The sequence below is a fragment of the Sabethes cyaneus genome, chromosome 1 (assembly GCF_943734655.1).
Source record: "Sabethes cyaneus chromosome 1, idSabCyanKW18_F2, whole genome shotgun sequence".
Taxonomy (NCBI): domain Eukaryota; kingdom Metazoa; phylum Arthropoda; class Insecta; order Diptera; family Culicidae; genus Sabethes; species Sabethes cyaneus.
The window spans coordinates 149,922,011-149,943,057 of record NC_071353.1 but is presented as its reverse complement, the minus strand read 5'-3'; the positions used below and the strand labels follow the sequence as shown (position 1 = coordinate 149,943,057).

General features: G+C 43.3%; 1 protein-coding gene across 1 annotated transcript in view; it reads right to left on the bottom strand.

Annotated features, from left to right (window-relative positions):
* Positions 1–20,455, bottom strand: part of LOC128738916 (protein scalloped) — a 459,239-nt gene extending 438,784 nt beyond the window's left edge. Inside the window, exon 1 of the mRNA XM_053834405.1 lies at positions 18,248–20,455. Coding sequence (XP_053690380.1) covers positions 18,248–18,284 — 37 coding nt within the window. The 5' untranslated portion in view covers positions 18,285–20,455. The remainder of the gene's footprint in view (positions 1–18,247) is intronic.
* Between the last annotated feature and the right edge of the window lie 592 nt (positions 20,456–21,047).

The window sequence follows — 21,047 nt, the reverse complement described above, 5'->3', positions numbered from 1 at the left end:
CGTATGGGAGCATTTGCTCTAACTCTTTTATTCATACAACCTTTTGTTTTGCTCTATCCCTAACTGCTTAAAAAATAAATTCTTTATCTTACTTTTAGGTGGATTAATCAAAGAATCGTTCTTACCATAAGAAAGAGCTTTTTACGCTGAGAACAACTCAGTCTCTGAACAAAGTTAACCAGTATAATCAACCGTTTCGGAGCAATTAAAAAAACGCGTGTTTTGATACCTTTGGGACCTGTGCTGTGAAAAGGTGACAAATGTCCACAAAGAGGTAGAAGGGAGTGCGAAATATCCTAATAGCGATCAGAACGGAATATATGTAGTATGTTCAAAGTTATCTGCAAAAAAAAATAAAAATTGAATAAATACCCGATTTTGTCACTGTCCCGTTTTTGTCACGCCTAAATTTATCATGGGGGTGACAAAATCGGATCATTACTGTATAGATAGATAGTGCTGAAGAATGTATAGTTTTATCTTATATATTTATAGCCTTATAGGGCTGCAGTGGGGTAAATACAAAAGAGATAGCGATGATTACTTCAACAATGTTGCAGACAATAATTACCTCTACAAATGGTCTATATACACCCATTTCAAATTCTGATTAGCTGAGATGAAAAAGCAAAGCCTGGGTGCTATAGTCCTTGTTCAAAACTAGATGGAAAGGGCAGAAAAAGAGTGAGAAAAGGGCTCTTGAAAAAGAGTCAGAAAAAGAGTCAAAACGAGAGTCTAAGAGAAAGTCAGAAAAAGAGTCAAAAATAGAAGCAGACAAATAGTCAGAAAAAGAGCTGAAAAAATGTAATAGTAGCGAAAAAAGACACCAGAACCAGACACAGAAAGAGTCAGAAAAAACTCCGAAAACGAGTCAGAAATAGATCAGAAAAAGAATATAAAAAGAGTTAGAAAGCAGTCAGAGAAAGAACCAGAAAAACCCTAAAACAAAGTCAACAAAAATTATAATAAAAAGGTTAGAAAAGGATCAGAAAAAGACTGAAGTTTTTGGAGCGTCTTAGTAGAGTACGAAACCTAAAATTGAATAAAAAAGAAAACTTTTCCAATTAAATTCTACTATTTATTGTAAAAAAGGGACAGAAAAAGAGTCAAATAAAGACCAAATAGTTAGAAAAAAGATAAAGAAAATGGGTTATAAAATGGCCAGAAATAGATTAGCAAATGAATAAAAAATCACAAAAAGTAAAAGAAAGCGTCTGTCAAAACAAATCAGAAAAAGAGTAAGTAAAAGGGTCGAAAAAGGGTCCGACAAAAGGTCTTAAAATAGTCAGAAAGTATAAAAAAAGAGTCCAAAGGAGTCAGAAAATAATTAGAAAAAGAGTTAGAAACGGGTTAGAAAAGGATCAGAAAAAGAGTCGCAAAAAGAGTAAGTGTAAAAATCAGAAAACAAATTTAAAAGAATCAGAAAAATAGCCAGAAAAAGGTCAGAAACAGAGCTGGAAACAAATTCAGATAAAAGATCCGAAGGCGGTCAGAAAAGGATTAGTAAAAAGCAAAAAAAAAAGAGTTAGATGAATATCAAAAAAAAAATTAATAGACAAATTATCAAAATAGGGTTAGAAAAAGTCAGAAAAGGGTATGAAATGGGGAAGGCAAATGAGGAGCGTCCAATATAGCTCTAGCCATCCCAAGCCCCTACCCAGCGCCTCCACGTGGCCATACCTGGTAATGCTCTATTGAGTAGCCAAGCTAGGAGGTGCGATGCTGGGCGGTTCGCGGATGCCTGATCTCAAAACTGCGGTTTTGGGCAGACGACGGAGCCACACGGCCTAGCTAATAGGTAAGCCTATTAAGTTCTCAATTTAAAGCAAACAAATCATCACGTGGGTTAAAGTTGGTACAGCGAAATTGATTATTACATGGAAGGATCCTAATGCTGGAAGGCGACTCTTATAACCCCGGAATGCGCACAAGTGCCTCTGCTTGTGGGTCCGCCCAATCCCTTTTGGGCCTTCTGTAACAGCATTAGTGTGAAATTCATTTGATAATCAAATTTGGATCTACTGTAATTCTACCCACTACTACTACTGCTACTACTAGAAAAAAGTCAGAAAAGGAGTGAGAGAAAGAATGGGGTCTTCACTTCGTTTTTTGTCTTTTATTCTTCTTGTTTTTTAGTCGTTTCGTGGTTTTGTTCGACCTTTTCGACCTTTTGGGACATTTTTTCGTCGTCCTATTTATTATCAAGGCAACAAAAATGTCATCTTTCTACACTCAAGTCTTTTTTTACACGGTTTGTTTTTTAGATTACTCAAGAACGGGGCAACGTAACGACCATTTACAAACTATGTGACGAATGTCGGGGCTCTTCCAAATATATTGAGAAATAAATGAATGATCCCTAAGTTGCCCCGTTTCTAATAAGCGAAAAACCAAACCGTACAAAAAAAGTACTTGAGTCTTTTCATCGGTTTTTCGTCATGTTTCTGACGTATATTAGTCATCTTTTCTTTTTCTTTTAGTCAGCTATTCTTTTTTGCATGTTTTGTTGCAATCTTGACACTTTTAAAAGCACTTTTTGTCGTTTTTGATGCTGTTTTGGCGTCTTTTTGCAGTATTTTTTTTTATCTCCAAGCACTCGTCGATCAACTTCTTTTAGTATCTATGATTCATATCCGTAAAGGCCCACGTTATTATTTTCCATGCAAAGGTGTTCTGCAGAGTGCCAGTTTTGTGCAAATTTGCAAACTACGAGACTTCAGCTGGCTACATAATCTGTAGAAAGTTCGATTCGCGGCTGCAATTCGTCGTTTCACTACGCGGCTTACATCGTAGTCACATATCACGAGCGTACCGAGGTATATGAATTCACCCTCTACCCCTCATATCGTTGCCCATCCTGGTTCCACCTCGGCAACAACACTATTTTGACTCCCATGTTCCCTGCCAGTTCCCGTTACTTTCCACGTTTGCTATTCGTATTGCACATTTCGAGGCCAGTAAATTACGAATCACCTTAATTAGTTTCGTCGGAAAACCATGTTCTAGCATTATCTGCCACAACTCACATTTCGTCTGACTAAATCGTACGCCGCCTTAAAGTTCACAAACAGATGATGAATCTGCAAGTTGTACTTCCGGAATTTGTCTAGTGTCACATTGAGACTGTCTAAAAAGAAAGAGCATAATCAAGAAACACTTAAGAACAGGTCTACAGCGTATTGTAAAAGTTTAGAGCCCTCCTTTTAACAAAATCTGGGCATGCCAGTGATTGCATCGATTCGACACTGATTTCAAAAATCTTTACCACATTTGACATAATTCAAAACAATTTCCCTCGATCAATTTACACGGATTAATTTCCGCATAAACTAAAATCAAGTTCATATTATATTACCAGCCACTACCGTGCCATACCTCTCCATCTCCCCCCCCCCCCCCTCCCCTGCGGTGAGAATCCAGATTACTTGTTTTCCGTGTATTTTATGCCTTTTCCACTACGATAACGGGGGGAACGGACGGCAGTTACCCGGCGGCGGAACGCCGCAGTAACAGCAATGAACCGCGCGCTCCCGCAAAGCTTGCTGCACGGTTTCGTCGGTCGGTCCGCGAGTTCATATTACACTCGCGCAAAAATATCTATTTTTAAACACGAAAACGCCGATTTCACGCTGCCACTCGAACTGCTCTGTACTGCTTGCTCTGCTCTTCCGGTTCCCTCCCAGCCCCAAATCCCCTGTGACTGTGACCACTCAGAACATCAACCCTGGCCCTAGTTGACTGGCGGAAAATCGGGTTTTCCCAGCAGCGTGTACGTTGCCGGTACGGGAGCCGGTTGGTTTTTCGTGAAAACGTATTTATTACTTGCCCGCACGGATTTAACGGTGCGGAGGGTCTGTCACTCTGCCACTTACCCCCCCTCGCTGGTCGGAGTTGGTCGTCGATTTGTTTTGCTATTGCAATTGGCAGCGGCCGGCCGATCGACCGACCGACCGACCAACCAACCGACCGAGGAGGCCGTTTGTTTACCGTCGGCAAGTGGATTATTAACTTGTTCTGTGTTGCAGTTTGGCCGGCATAGAGGATAAATATATTGAGTGAAGGTGTTAACAGCCGTAGAGAGACATTGAATGCTGCGTACGGAATTATTGCCAAGTCATAAGCCAAATCGGACGGTGAGTTTTCCACTCGTTGAAAAGTTCGAACCTAAGCCACAGAAATGGGTTCTAGTTGAATCCGCATTGTACGATTTTAAGTACGCCGCACTACAGTGAATGTAAATTACTCGTAAAATCATGACCAATTCCGTTGCCAATCGTGCACAACGGAAGCACGGTATTAATGGCTTTTACACGAAAGCACTTTTCAAATAGAGAGCTGCTGACGTCCTCCCCGTATTCACGATGCGATGAGAAACGGAACAGGAGTCAGGTTTATTCGCTCGTCGTCGTCGTCGTCGTCGTCGGGTTGGGGCGAGAGAGCAAAAAAAAACATAAGCAGATGAAAAGTCCCATAAATCAAGTCCTCCTTCGTTCGTGCCCTCCCATGTTCCCATGCACGCTGGTTCCCTTGCTGAATGACGGAAAAACGAGAGACAAAGGGTTACTCTTCCGTTCCGTTCCGTCAAGGTTCTTCGCAGTCAGTGGATCCTTTCCCCGGAGGGGACCGAGGAGAAAGTGCAGCCAAGTGCCAAGCAAGCAATCTAATTCAATTTAATTTATTCGCCTTCTGATCTCTCGTCCGTCTGCCTCCTCTGTGGCCTCCTGTCCGTCCATCCATCCATAGAGCAGAGGCAACTCCTTGATCCGTGCTCTTCGTCAGATTCGATGTTCGATGCTGAATGTGAAAAACACAACACGAATGCATACACTCACTCTTAATAATCCCCCCAACCGCAACCCAGAAAATGGTACACACTCCTCTAGACTAGGAGGACAACCCCTGGAGGATGCAACGACGACGACGACGACGACGACGTGACTGCATTCTCTACGAGCTGTCCGGACCCCGAACCCAGAGGAAAGTTAAAACACAGCGTGGTTAAGCGCGTGGAAAACCCGGCAGGCGAAAAGTCGGCACAAGGTCAACAACAGAGAGCAGAAGAGCCAGACCGCGGCCCGACGGCGGTGCGTGTAGCGTATCGCCGATTTCATACAAATTTCTGAAAAACTGGATACCTCAAATTTTCTAATATTACTCTCATTCATAAGCGCATAAACTATGCGCGATTCTTCCCAACTCTTCCTCGGATCCTCGGACTATCGAATCGAGCTAGATAGCTAAGATTGCTCAAGAGCAATCAGACGATCATCGACCCTTAGCAAGCGCGAACGAGAGCTACCTGCCTATATATATTAACAAATACTCCAATAAAAGTCCATATAACTTCTGCTGATGGTATATTTACACAAAACCGTAATCGATCATTGTACAAAAGGGAAATAAAATCTGCGCTCTACTCTGGTCTGGACTGTGTGCACAACTACTGCAGGTTGTCTGTTGCACAGACCAACTGCGAATGCGAATACGCGTAAAATATATATCATTTGTTAATTAAATATCAAGCCCAAAAGTCCGCGGCAGGTAGGAAACGGTGGGATGGCGAGGGGGGGGTTCAGTACCGGGGCAGCCTAAACTCATAAAATTGTTGTTTGTTTTTCTTACGATTATTGCGATACACATAACCTGCTGTATCCGTTCAATCAAAACGCTAAGTGGCAGTATAAACTCGCTGGTTTTTTCTTTTTCTTTTTCTTTTTTTTTCCTTTTACAACGTTCAATTATTTTGTTCGAGAGCGCGCGGAAGGAGTAGCTGCTTTCGTTATCTCACCGGGACATAATAAGAATAAAATCATCGTTTTACAACAATTACTTTACCATTTATTGGGAATGAAAGGAAAACAGACAGCACAATACAAACAAACAAACAAATGGGACGCTCAAAGCGAGTGTGTGTTTGTACGTGTGCGTGCGTGCGCAGTCTGTCCATCTGTCTGAGAGAAACTCTGAAGTTGTGGAACAGTTCGGTTTTGATTTGATCGGTCCTTCCGGAGAAAATTTTTGAGTTGACAAAACCTAACAACTTAACTTAGATGTTAAATACCTCGAATAAATTCACCTAACAAGTGTTTTTGTCTTATCATTTCAAGACCAACAATCCAAAAAAGAAAAGAATAATTCCACTAGTTTCGTCTTCTGAAATGATCAAAGTTTCAAACCAATTTTCTAACTCTACCAGGCCGGCGGCTTCTGGCGGAATAACCAATTATCAGATGGAACAATATCCGGAGAATACGACGGGTGCGATAAACTGTTCTACTTGAGCATTTCACGACTATTGTGACATGAGGCCGAGCATTGTCATGCAGTAAAATAATTTTATCATGTCTTTATGCGCTTTCTGGCCCACTACTCAAACGAATCAATTGTAGTTTGTACCGATCGCTCGTACTAGCCAATATAGGAGTTTTTAATGCACACTCACAGCACCCTTGTTCTCGATCTTAGCTGTAAGTTTTAATGTGGTTATTTATTCAGGTTAACAAATTTTACATCTTATTTTCAGGTACAATAATAAGTTTTCAATCAATTCACACTTTACTCACAGTGATCAACTTTCGTATCCTAAATACACGAATCAAATACACGGTATTTTTAGGTGCAAATTAGGCTCAATTAAATTTGTTCAATAAATCTCACTCCCTATTAGAAATAGGACAACTTTCCTTTTATTCTGACTACTATTTTCTTCTTCTTTGTTGTTTTCTTCCGTTCTGTCACTCACTTGTCTCTATTTGTTGTTGTTTGTTTTACACCGCAACACGTCAACATACGACCTGAAGTTGACCGTGGTCGCTAAAAGAACACACCCCGGCTGAACGTTCGGCTGTGTACGCGATGCAGTGCGCTCAGTGCAGTGCTCCGAACATTTCCCCGGCCCGTAAACCTAGTCCGGAGGCCACTTCCGGTCTGGCTTTACCACCATCTTCTTCGCCAACCTCAATCACAGCCAACTGCGCCACCGCTGGCCGAAACAAACCACTGCTCGTTTGGACCAACGCCTGCCGCACGCGACCGTCACTCGCCAACCTCCTCGATTCTTCCACGTACCCAGGATCTTCGCTTGGACCCCTCGACTACGTAGACTAGGTCGGCTTCACCGTGCCACTTCGACCGCTGTTTCTGCTGGGTGCGGTGGAGGGGGAACCATCTGTGGCTCGTTCGGCGAAACACCTCGCAGAAAATGGTTCGGACTGAGCGCTTCTGCCTCAGCTGTTTCCTGCGATACGTACACCAGCGGTCTCGAGTTAATCATGTCTTCTGATTCCGTTACTGACGTGTGTAGAATTTCGTCTGTCAACCGCTGTCCGTCGTTCAATGCTTCCAACGCCCGCTTAACCGATCTGACCAATCGCTCCCATACCCCACCCATGTGGGGGGCATCTGGTGGGTTGAATGACCACTGCATCCGCGCTTCGGTCAACTCACCCGCGCAGTCGCTGTTGATTTCGTTGATTCTCCCCGTCAGCTCCTTGCTGGCTGCTTTCAGGTTAGTCCCGTTATCGGAGAAGAACTCTTGCGGTGGTCCTCTACGACGCATGAGGCGGCGAATAGCCATCAAACACGACTGTGTTGTCAGGCTGGCACTCACTTCCAGGTGAACAGCGCGCGTCACGAAGCAAGTGAACACGGCTATCCAGCGCTTTTCGCTACGACGCGCTACCGTAACGTTAACTGGGTAGTCTATTCCGGTGGAACTGAACGGTCGTCGTTAGGGTTGTAAACGCTGCACCGGTAAAGCTGCCATCCTTGGGACCCGTGGTCGACTATGATGAACTTTACACCACTGAGACACGCCTTCGATACTTTGTACACCACCGTACCGACTTTCGGAATGTAGAACCGCTGCCGAATCTCGTTTTTAACCGTCTCTCGATAGCCGTGCTCGAAGCGCTCGTGGTAGTGCTGCACGATCAACTCCGTTACATGGTGCTCTTTCAGTAGAATCACCGGAAAGCGCAGATCGAATGGTAAGAATTCGGCTTTCTCCGTACGCCCTTCCATCCGAATCACATCGTTTTCGTCGACCAGTGGCGTCAACTTGTACTGTGGGCTCGACTTCTCCAAGGCTACCCACTCGCTCGTAGGCCGGCTTCGGTTATTCATCAAGGTTTTCAACTCGTCCCCGAACGCTTCGTCCTGAACCGCTAGTAATATATAGCGCTCCGCCTGCTGGAATTCCTCCTGCTTCAACAGTGTACGTACTGCAGACAACCTCACCGACATTAACGTGATCGGATCACCTTTCATCCGCCTTCGACAGTTGGACCCAAATCTGTATAAGCAAGCCACCGTCTTCACTAACACATTCCATTTAGAAAACCGATGAACGTCGACCAAAGTGTCCTGCACAACCACGTCATGAAACAGGAGCTGCGCCCGGAGCTCTTCGTTCGTGTTGGCCGGCGCAGTTTGCTGCGGCCAGTTCGCCTCGTCTTGGTACAAAAAACTGGGCCCTTTGAACCAGCTACTGATCGATTCCAACTCTGCGTCACGCCTCCACTTCGTAAATCTGTCCGCCTCGTTTAGTTTCGTCGGTGTCCAACGCGATTTGGACAGATTCGGACGGCTGAGGATTTCTCCAATGCGAAAACCGACGAATGGCTTATACCTTCGCTGATCCGATCTAATCCAAGACCAGACCGTCCGCGAATCGGTCCAGAGGAACGTTTGCAGGATCTCGTAACTGTGGCTCTCTTGAACGGTGCGCACTAGCCTGGCACCCAGCAGTGCGGCCTGCAGCTCTAGCCGTGGAACACTCAGTTGCTTCAGCGGGGCAACCTTGATACGACTCATTACCAGCACACAAACCATCTTTTCGTTGACGATGGCACGAAAATATTCTACGCACTCGTACGCCTTCTCTCCAACACTTTTTTGATAGCTTCCTATCCAATGCTTGCATCCTGCGCACAGCCATCAGATAGCCACAAGAGCCCTGTCTGGAAACGACATCCAACACGAACCGTCCTAATTTGAAAAATCTCACGAACGCGCTCGTTTTCGGCCGACTCCGGAATTCCGGCCGGTGTAACCCCTGCTTCCTCCATCACGTATTGGCTGCGAATCATATCATGCAACGCCTGGTTGCTCACTGACTCCACCGCGAGAAAATTCACCACCGCAATCGACAACGTACACTGGTTCTCCTGTCCGTAGACTGTCCAGCCTAATTGCGACCGAACACCGATTGGCTCGCCTGGTCTACCAACCCTAGATTCGAGCGGAGCGAATACGTGCATGTTGGCCAACCCGATCATCATTTTCGATTCTTCTGCGTTATAATCCTCAACCGGCAGGCCCTGTAAGTGGGGATAGCGTGCCGCAATCTCGCGGAATTGCATCTCCTGTTTAGGCAAAATGAATTCCGCAATGGTGCGAGCTCGCTTGAGCTTCTAGCGGATACCATCAGATACCACTTTCCGAGAACCGTTCTCGAAGCGCTTCATGTTTCCAGTCCATGTGACCACTAGCGGCTCAGCTATTCCGTTGATCTTCAACTTGTTGACGATAGAATCCTCGACCAAGGTAATGGAGGACCCCTCATCCAAAAATTCTAGGATATCCAGTATCAACACGGAGCGATTTAGGCTGCTGTTACACTGGACCTCCATTATCTGAACAACTTCTTCGGTGCAAAAGCGGATTATGTCCTCCTTGACAGTCAGCAACGTTGCAGCGAATCTTAAAGTTGCAGCGGCTCTTTCCATGGTTATTAAGGCACAGTTCACACAACTTGAACTGTTCAACCAGCTTTAGACGTTCCGCGATGTTTAGTTTACGGAAGTCGTCGTAAAACCTGATCTTGTGATCAGTCCTCTTGCACACCCAACATGGGTTTTGCAAATTGCTTCTTGTTCGGCTTCGCTCACGCGGAACGTTCACTGTAATCGTGAAGATCGTGAGTGGAGAATTCACTGACCTCGGAGACAATACCGCTCATGAATTCGGTAAAGATCCTTAACGGAGTGCCGACTTGGTTCCATTTGTAGCAGATCCAAATCCATTTTGTAGTTTGGAGGAAACTTATCCACAAGCTCTTGGACCAAATTGGGTTTCTCAAATGATCCACGAGCTTCGCAGCTTCTAAGTGGTCGCAGAGCTACTTGACCGTTATACCGAAGTGTATGAATGCATCTAAACGGTCAGCTTTGGGTGGCTTAGCCTGGCGGACTTTCATCAGCAGTGTTTTTAAAAGCTTCTCAGACTTCCCGGACAAATTCCGGAGATTACGGATTACATCGGGAACCGAGTCGGGGAGGACAAGCCGACTTCTCATGACTTCTAGAGCTTCCCCTTTTAAGCTATCCTGCAGGCGCTTCAAATTGTCCAGGTTAGAAAATCCGCATGCTTCGGTGGTATACTCATAACTACTAGGTAATGAAAATCGGCCAAAGTTCAGCCTCGCCCCTAAACACCGGTAACTGCTTGGAAATGGACTGTCGAGTGGATATTTGCGCTTGGAAGAATCCTACCGGTTCCTACCTCGACGCATTTCGTGTACGGTCCAGTAGCCCTTCTAATAAGTTCCGTCCATCGCGAGTCAGTCGTTCGAACGAATCCTCTTTATTCTGAATATTGTGATGATTTGCAATCGGATTTTTCGGTAAAGTGGGAGGGGGCAAGGTTTTTGTTGAAGCTTTTGTTATCGAGCCAATCCTCTACCTTCCGATGAAGGTCTTCCTCTTCATCTTCGCCCAGAATTCCACCAACAGCGCCTTCTTCATCATCTCCATCCTCTTTATGTTCTTCTTCCTTTTCACAGCCCGTACCTCAATTGCATTTTTGAACTGTTCATGCAGCTTGTTTCGCTTTTTGAGAAACTCTTCCTCTTCCTGCAGACGCTGAGTCAGCAATTCCTGCTCCTGTTTCAGCTGATGTGCCTGTAACTCCCGCTCTTGGTCCAATTCAATTTGGCGTAGTTCTCTCTCCAGGCGTAATTCGTTCTCCTTCACCGCACGTTCCATTTCGAGCCATTTTCTACGTAGAATGCGCTCAAAACAGCCCTACTCACCGAACCAGTTTCTCTCTTCGAATTTGTCTTCTTTCCATCCGTGGAGATCTTTTTCGACGTTGCCACAGCAGAACCTTTCATTTTGGGTACTTGCAGAAAATTGCTGCACTTCAGACAGCTCCACGACAGGATCACCTTTACCGTATCATTCACTCCAGCGCAACCGTAATGCGCCCAGCCGTCGCACTGGTCACACTGGACCATTTCATTTGGGTCCACTTCCGAACGCAGAAGGCAGCTGCCGGACTTCGAATTAGCCATCTTTCGAGGTTATGTCCGAGAGGTAAAAATCTTTGATTTTGTTCGGATTAGTTTGAACAAACGAAACTATTTCCTTGGAATCAGCCTTATTTGCTGGCAGATCAAAGTTGAGGTCGACCGTGGTCGCTAAAAGAACACACCCCGGCTAACGCTCGTGCTTCCAACACCTATACATAGATAAGAACAAATAAAATCATTATAATCAAACCCTACAATTGTAGTAGACTTGCCTAACACAGACATTAAGTCGGTCTAGGTTTAACCACCGTACGTAAAAACATCTTCGACCCATTGGGACTACGAGTGATAAGTTTGTCAGTTTTTCTTTGTAAAAGGAAGGTAATCGAAATCACAATACACAGAAGGTGTACACACTTAAATAAAAGTACCGAGTTCGGCAAATTATTGTGAATTTTACCGAACTCTGAGCAGCAGAACGTTCGGTAAAAAATTTGTATGATGCCAAACATTACTAATGATCCGTAAACGTCGATTGGCACCATCGAATTTTACCGAGCGTTCGGCTGCTCAGAGTTCGGTAAAAAAATTTAAGTGTGTATTTAATTGTCGTCCCTGCATGTGAAGCACATGCAAGTCCCTGCATAAAGCAAATATATTATATATATATATTAAAAAAAAAAAAAAAAAAATATGCGCAAATTTGACCTTGAAACATTTCGTTGGTTTTCACTATTTATTGAATAAAAAGGAAAATAATAATTAAAGAATACAATTGCTACATCTACTATGAAACGATCGGTATATAAATTATCCAAATCCATTTAAAATTGCCGGACTTATTACCGTTCAAAATGATTCATATTTTCTTGACGATAAACAGAATCTAGATAATGGAAAGACACCCTGTGATAAAACGGTGCCCTACGTCAAAAACTTTTCTTTGAAACATAAATACCATTCCCCAAACATTTCACCAGTAGAAGCGTTGGTGCAACTTCCACAAGCGTTCCATGCGGTTTCTTCCCATTTAAGCAGAACTTGAATTTTCCCGCAAATGTCGCTTAGTTACCACGAAATTTGACATTTTTGACAAAATTAAAGAATTATTAAATGTATGAAATATGAAAAGTTCAGCTTCTTGAAAACAAGAGGAAGAAAGAAAGCGTGAACCTCCCGTGCCAAACGCTTCGCATATAGATACTGATTAATTACAGAATGTTGGGAGTATCATTGCTAATAGAGGTTAAGTGATACTCCGGACCCTCGGGGATGAACTAAGGACACTTAGAACAAAAGCCAGGCTACAATTGGTCAAGGATATAGCACCTCATTTCGCTCTCTGAAAATAGCCAAAATATACCAAAAATGTTATCCTAAATATACGAAACGAAAGGATAGCAAGAAGAGAAAATGAGATATGACGAAATAACGGTAAAAAATACGATAGAAAAGTAACGAGAAAACAGTGAAAAAAAAACGAAAGCAGGACTAAGAAACGACGAAAGGGTAGCAAAAACATAGCGACAATATGACGAAAAGACAACAAAAAGATGACGAAAAACGCGAAAACAGCCAAAAACAACGCAAATTGATGTCTTTGTAAAAGCAAAAATATATGGAAAAAATATAATTTAAAAAAAGCGATGAAAAGACGACCCAAAAATACTGATACAGCGACCAAAACAACAAATAACGATAAAACCAATAAAAAGACGTTTAACAAACGACAAATGTGTAGAAAAACGACGAAAAAATTGTTAATACAAAGCAAAAAGAATGGCAAACAGACGACAGAAAACCAACAAAAAGATGACAAAAAAGACCAACGAAAACGAACCCAAAAAACGAACCGAACAACGACAAAAAAACTAAAACAGCTGAAAAGGGAGACAAAAAGATAGTAAAAAGAGGAGAAAAAGACAGCGAAAACACGACGAAAATACGATGGAGACACCGGAATAACGGTAAAAAGAGGACAGAAAAGCGACGAAAAGACAGCAAAAAAGAGACGAAAGCAGGACCAAGAAAAGACTAAAGGACATTTCGCGGTAAACCAATTCTCGATTGACCATAACACGGAATATAGTGTTTCGCGGAATATAATTTCACGAAAACCCCTTTCGTGAAAAATACCATTTTGCAGAAAGTACCATTTCGCGGGTCACTGTCGTTTGTTCTGACCTTCAGTTGGGTACAGTTGGGGAAAGTAATACAGTTCAGTAGAGAGGTAAGAAAACAAATAAACCTAAACAGATGTGATTTTGGCGGAAGGGTTGCTGCCGACGGCGGCGGATTGCCGGCAGCACTCACGGCCTGCGGCCGTTGCATTTGACGTGTCACAGCAATTCTCAAAGCAAGGAAAACCAGTGACTGTCCTATCCGAGAGTAGTCTTTGAGCGTTTAATTTACTGTTTTGCATCAGCTAGTTGATTGCAATTCTTTGCCTAGTTTTAATTGTGTTTGCTGTAGCTGTAAAGTAGAGTGCCGAAAGAAACTAGTAAGATGCAGAGGACGTTAGCTAATTGATATTTTAACTGGCTATCCAGATGTTAGCTGCAAGACAATTATACATCGGAATAGTTAGGTATTTATTTTTTCGGTTTACCCGTAGTTGTAAGCATGCTCTATGAATAAGCTAACTTCGTCAACTGCGTACCAGTTTCAAGCCATTTACTTGAAGTTAACTACTGCTAAAAAGTGCAAGTCATGCAAAAATTGTCAAAATGCGAAATCATCGCCAATCATTAGAAGATGTTTAATTGTGACCTAATGGTTTAACTCTTGGCCTAAGGGCTGTCCAACAAAATACAGTTCGCTTAAAAACTGAAACCGAATTGCCTCAGCATCAAATTCTTAGCAAGCAATCAATCTCGCTTTTTGGACCTGTAAATGCATCAACTAGATCATGTGATTTAACTGCCACTAGACTACTCTTTATGGGACTACGTCTTTGGAAGGGGGTGATCAGGTAAACCTGCAGCGATGCTTTGCGGACAATTTTAACATGATTCATGGCTTGGTTTGTTCGACTGGTGTAATGAAACAAATGAAACGCAACATAGCGCTAGCTAAATATTGAGTGTAACTCCGCACTCTTAGTTAAAACGCTCTGATACAAAATGTTACTTTCCGTCAACTTGCAAGACTCTTCAATTTTCTAAAACCGTATCAATAACATTAATTGAAAATAGATTATGATCAGGCATAAGATACGGCAGTTTTCTGTCCGGACATCAACTCGATCTCGGTTCAATTGAAATACACAAAAATATTCTATTTTCAACCTGTTAAAACCGTTAGAACGAGGAGACCTCGTCACTTTTTTTTTCGAATGGAACTAAACGAAACCGCGGTGAAGTGTGCTTAAACGAGATTCGTTGGTTTACACTTTCTTCACAATTTGGACTTTTTTTGGCTGATTTTATAAGTTTGTTGAGAAATGCCCAAGTTATAAGCGCAATTATCTGACTCCGTAAAACCGAAGCTTATACAGTGGGACTTCGAATTTGTCGGGTCGACTTTGTCATGCCTATATATTGACACGGACCGATTGAGTGCTGGTAACACTGAAAGTTGACCTAGCTGTTCATCAGAGTTGTGTGATTTTAAAGGTGTTTTGGCTGGTTTTTTACCGAAGTAAAGTGTTAGTTACTGTGATTAGTGAAGAATATTAAGTGTTTTTCCGGAGAGTAGTGAAGAACGCGCAGATAAATGAAAGGAAATAGCAGAAGATTCAGTTATATTTCTGTTCTCCTACAGGAGACAGTTTGACAGCCGGCGAAAAATGCTATGATGCAACGAGGGATAAGTATCATTTCATTCCATTGCGTAATTGCGCAATAATATTAATATCTCTTAAACAAATATCTTTTGTCCATCACTAATACCTTATATTTTATAATCTTACCTAGTTTATCTTCTATCCTAAATGCTCTTGAATACCAATCACTGATTACTTGAAGTTGTTTCATGCTACACTTTATTGTATTACATGTTCGCAATTTGAAAGTGAGTGCGCCCCTAGTTGTCAGCAGGAAACCGTTTTGCATAAACTTTCTGAAAGATGTTCTCTTCACTACTACATGAGAAAAAGATAGCATCACACCATGTATGCAGTACCCCTGAATTTTTTTATACATTGTATCATTAGTGCAACGTGTAAGTGTTGGTGTTCATTTGTTTTCTCTTTAAAGCATTTGTAGCATGCGCCAAGAGATTCCAATTGGAAAATATAAGTGATGGAAGAAGAGTTTTTATTTTCAAGCCCAATGATGCTAAATTCATATCAAATGAAATAAAATGTTTTTTTTACTTGATAGTTTTCGGACATGGCTGCCATACATAAACATGATTAACTGAGGATTGTCATCTGTTGGGCATTGGGATATTTCGAAGAATATTAATGTAGCGATCAAGGTGCATAAAGACCTTGATAGCGATAAATAGATGATGCTGTGATGCATGGGGGCCACTCAGATACCACGCAATTTTTATTTATTATGTGATCAATGGTTTATGCATTAATGATACAACAGGCTCAATTAAAATTTCTATTTTTTTCACTTGTATATGTGACCATTCTTTTTATACTTTGGGGCGAACCAACCAACGGTTGAAAGCCCCACAAATAGTAAATAAAAAATCTTTTTATACTGCCTCCCCCCTTTCGGAAACAAGCGTGGACACTTCCGTACCCCCCTCTGAGCTGTCCGCGTGGTATATGGATGGCCTTATAGTCTCGAGGCGTGTATCAGAATAAATCGGTAACAGACAATACATTTGCAAGAGTATTGCAAAGGATATGTCGCGTATTATAAAGGATAATTTTCATTATAGGTATAAAGAGTTAGACGGGAGGATTATTAAGATTTCGAGTTTTTCTAGGGGCTACGTGACTTGAGAACTAGGTCCTGGTTCTCGACGGGATTGTACTCATTTCCGTTTGTAATCGGGTTTTTTTATGCAGTAAACATTACAACTAAATAAACGATTAATGCAGAAACGCACTTTGCGCTCAAAAGAATACGCTATTTACGAAATAAATCAGGTGCGGTTATGAAAATATAGCAACACTCTTTACGGTCGGCTGTCTGGAGTTCAACTTGCTTTTAATAGAAATAATATAGTAATCGACATGAAGACTCAACAAAAGTTTGATTGCGGGTTTAAACAATACTAGTTTCACTGTTCGTACCTCGTTTTAAATAGGAATTTTTCGTCGGTCGGTTGAATGAGTAATACATGCCCAAAATTCTATTAATTCTAAAATAATAAATTAACAACGATCACATCACTTATCAAGGTGAATCCCGATCCTACGAAACCTACACTACTAACAAGACAACTCCTTCCTATAATCTTGGTGAGGATGCAGAGGTTAACACGGTCCCGAAAACAACAAAGATTATACTAACATTCCTTCCCCAATCCCACCTGATTGCAAGGACGTGGCCGGCGCAGTTATTGATCCTTTAAATAAGAGTCACTGAATTTTGCACAGTGAGAATGATCGGTCACTCCCAACCCCATTCATTTGATTCATTGTGTAATTTCACTGACTCGGGTCAATCACTGAGTGCAACCATTGATATGTGCAATCAGTCTAAGCTAAGCTAAGCTAAGCTTATATATTGACACGGACCGATTTGAGCGACAAAAGTATTCGTTTCTGACAACAGAAAATCTACGAATTCTTATGTGCTGTGCTGCACCATTTCACACGGATTACATACGGATGAGATGAACTATTTAACATTAGTCCTGCCAAGATGTTGATTACTTTCAAATCACCTGAAAGTAAGATGTGACACTTCACTTGGTCGTATTAATTAAAGTAGACACACTCGCTACAATAGCTTTTCCAACTGGTTAAGTTGCAACTGGGTGGTGGTCCAAATTTCGTTAATGTTCTCAAAATTTTTCTAAAAAATTGGGGACAAAAGCAATGACAAATGTGCGGCGAACGCCCGCGTCTTTGAACATAGAACACATCTATTCATTACTATTCTCTATGTTCAAAATCATTTCTAGTGAACCTCGTCCTCTGTCAATTTCTATTTTGTATCAAGCAGCTTGTTCAATATATTTCACCTGGCTTTGACGTAGTCCATCAGTCCAGTCCAGGTACACTTTTGCATAACACTATTGGTCGTATTGTCAAAGACTGTGACTTCCCAGTCATGGTGACCATGACCCGTAGCAATTTAACGTCACAGAAACGAGTTCACGTAGGTGGCTTCCATAAGAGCCTGGCTTTAAGCCTTAGTCCAGGTTGAATCGATTTACGGTTGGCTCTTCTAACTTTTTGAGCTAACCTAATCGGCTATTAATAAAAGAGAATAATTAAAATTTGACATTAAAGAATCAAATAAAAATGTCAGGTACCTTTTTCATTGTTAGATTCAAATCGGTCTTCCGACCCTACACTTCCTCATGAAAGATTTGCTCAGCTACAATATTTTTTCGCATTACTGCTCAAAATTGGGTTGCTTTCTCGTGAGCATTGGCAAGCAATACTCTTTCATTCTCCACGAATAACTGCTCAAGGATAATTTTGGCTGCAAATTGATGAAGTTTGATGCACAATATCCTGCCGTTTTTGGAACGGTTTTGTACTTTAGTATTCTTGGAACACTTGTGAGATTTACGTCAAATACGTTCAACTACGATTGTTGGAAATGAAGGACAAGCTGATTTCTTTAACACATTCGCCATTTTTATGAATTTCATTAAAAAAAATACTAACAAATTTGGCAGTAGACATAATCGGCAGATGATAGATTCGGAACCACTACGTGGATGATATTTTGGACGGAGCAGAAAATGCTCACCACACCCTGACATTAAGCGCAAAATGGTATTTTTAATGAACCTTAACGAATAATTTCAACGTAATGCAGTCTGCACCATAAATTACCGCGTTTGGAATTTCGAATGAATTAATCACACCAAATTACCCGAAAAAATAAAAAAAACCACACCAGGAAAACTTACGTTTCGCATAGAACAGCTTCGAGTAGTCGCAGTCCATCCTGATCGGTATGCCGGAGGCGTGATGATGATGATGGTGATCGCTGCCGACGGCCGCAAGCGACGGAAAGTGCGGATGGTGCGCTGCTGCTGCCGCTGCCGCTGCTGCAGCCGCCGCGGACGCGTGCGGATGGTGATGAATCGAGGGATGATGGTGGGCCGCCACCGGGGCCAAGCTGCTGACCGGACCGCCGCCGCCGGTACTGCCGCCGACCGTGGAACCGCTCTGGCTCGAGGAGGCAGCTGCCACTGCCGCTACTGCGGCGGCCACTGCCGATACGCTGCTGCTGGAACCTCCGCCGCTGTGGACACTGCCGCCTCCACCGACGCCGACGCCGGAGCCGCCGCCGCCACCGACGCTGGGGCCCGTAGGATAAGCGAGGGGGTTTAAAAAGGGATAATTTCCTTTTTCAATTTTGACGGCTTTTTAGTCGCTTCCGGATGGCGAAGCAAAATCAAAACTTTTTTAAAGGGCAATTAATCGACCGGGACCGCGCTAAAATCACTTTTATCTGCACACTTCTTTTTTACTCTTTTTCTTTTCTTCTTCGTCAAAACTGAACTTGAATCTTCGCCTCTTTCTCTGCTCTGCTCTGCTCGTAGTGCTGATGCCGTTGGCCGAAGGGTGAGGATTTCGCAACAACCAATTTTAATTAACGCTTATCGTTTGCCGAAAAAGATTCGACCGAGATAGCACTTTTTTTTAACTGATGTGTGTTACACCTCCTAAAACACCTTAACACATTAGTTCCGGCGCTGGAAAACCCATTAAACCAAACTCGGACTGTAATGATTGTTTATCTGCAGTATTTTTTAGCTTCTTCCACAATGTTACGGACAGCGAGCAACCGGGACGGGACTATCTCTCGCTTTTTGTGGGTTGAAATTGAACTTCAAACAAACCACGGACGGACGGCGGGTCACGGATATTCGGTCCGGCCTGGTCTGAGCGCGGAGGGTTTGGGCACTTGGGCCTTCTTGGTCAGAGGGCAAACAAACCGACCGAAACCGATCTAGAAGAACCGAGCGGCGCTGCTGTAGGATATTGGAAAACAAACAATCCATCAGAGTCCGGCGAACGGACGGATAGACGGACCGAACTGCCGCCGCGCGCGCTAGAACTTGTTCGGCTCGGCTCAACTCAACCACACACGCGGGAAATCTATTTTCGCCTGTCTGCTTCTTTCCTTCTTCGTCTTCCCGAAGGATTTTTCTTTTTCACGATTTCAAGCCGGCGATCGTGACCGCTGAATTTACTACGGTTGCCTCCGCTACTTAGTGCTGCTGCTGTTGCTGGTGCTAATATTACCAATCACGCACTGTGGCACTGCCGTCGAGTTTTTCACCGGCTCGTGCGCCAGTTTCCGCATCGCCAGCAAACGACACGTGGGTCCTTCGCGCGGTAAATCGAAAACAAAAGCACAGCGGGTGCTAGTCCATTCTTAAAGCTAAATATCCGTTTCACCTGTTGTTGTTCTTGTGTGAGGACGTCGAGCAATCGTTTTTTTCTTCTGCTGTTTTTTTACTGTTGCGGCTAGCTGACCGGCGGCCGTCCGGATGACATAATCCTCACAACTGTCAAACACACCGCACCGTCTTGTCTCGTTTCGTCCCGTAGTCGACGCGATCAAACACAACACAAAACGAAGCACGCGAATTAGTTCCGCATCTAATTTTTCTTGGCGAGTGGCCGATGATGACGGGTGACGGGCGACGGAGCCGGGAGTAGCAAAACCCACGCGCTTTATTCTCGTTTATTTTTCTTGTATTACTTTCCGTCGGGACCATCCAACGGCGAAAAAAACCAAATCCAAAAAGCAAATTAAACACTTGTTTCTTTTTTCTCAAATTTGCACTAAACTGACATCTAGTAGAACAACAAACTGTACGCCGGACGGCACGGAAGAAAAAGCAAAGCCGCCTCTGATCAGCGCGGAAAAAATACGCGATTGTTGTGACACTTTCCACCTACGTGTGTGCTCGGCACACACGCACACCCGACCAACCGATTCGATTCGTCCGATTCACCAGCACGGCACGGCACGGCACGGAGGATTGGCTCGGGAAATCATCAATCCGGCTCAGCCAGCGAAGAAAACGAAACGCGATTTGTGGCACACAAAACGACTCGACTCGACTCGACTGCTGAGAAGGGACACCCGCGCGCGCGTACCGTTCCCGACAATTTGATCTAGAATGGCAAAATTTAAATTATTACAAAACATACACGCTGCTTGCTGCTGCTGCTGCTGCTGTTGCTGTTGCTGCTGCTGCCCGCAAGCCACACGACGACGACGACGAAGGCGACGGCAAATGGTTGGTAATAACTCTTCCCTCTCGCTCGGCTTGACTAGTGCAACCTCTCGTTCTCTTTCCTGTACAATTCGCTCGCGCGTTGGTGCTCTCTCTCGCGTCGCGAGCGCACGAGTTTGGTCGTGTTGCGCAGGCAGGCAGGCACTCACGCTCTCACCTTGTTGTTCGGTCAGTTATTCGCGTTTTCGAACTTCACCTCCGGTGGGCTCCGGTGGGTTGCGGCCTGAACTGAGTGACCGTCATAGCACGTTTGTTGATTATCAACTTTAGCAACACCGTATTAAGTGCAATAATTGCTTTCGACTTTGACAAAGCACAGAAGAACAGCGATTGTGCTGATTGCAACACGTGACGAGAATCGCTCTTGAATGTCTAGGAGAATTGTTCCGAACAGATTTCAACCTTTTTGGCCATCATTAAAAATCATTGTGGAATTTACTGTTGAAAAAAA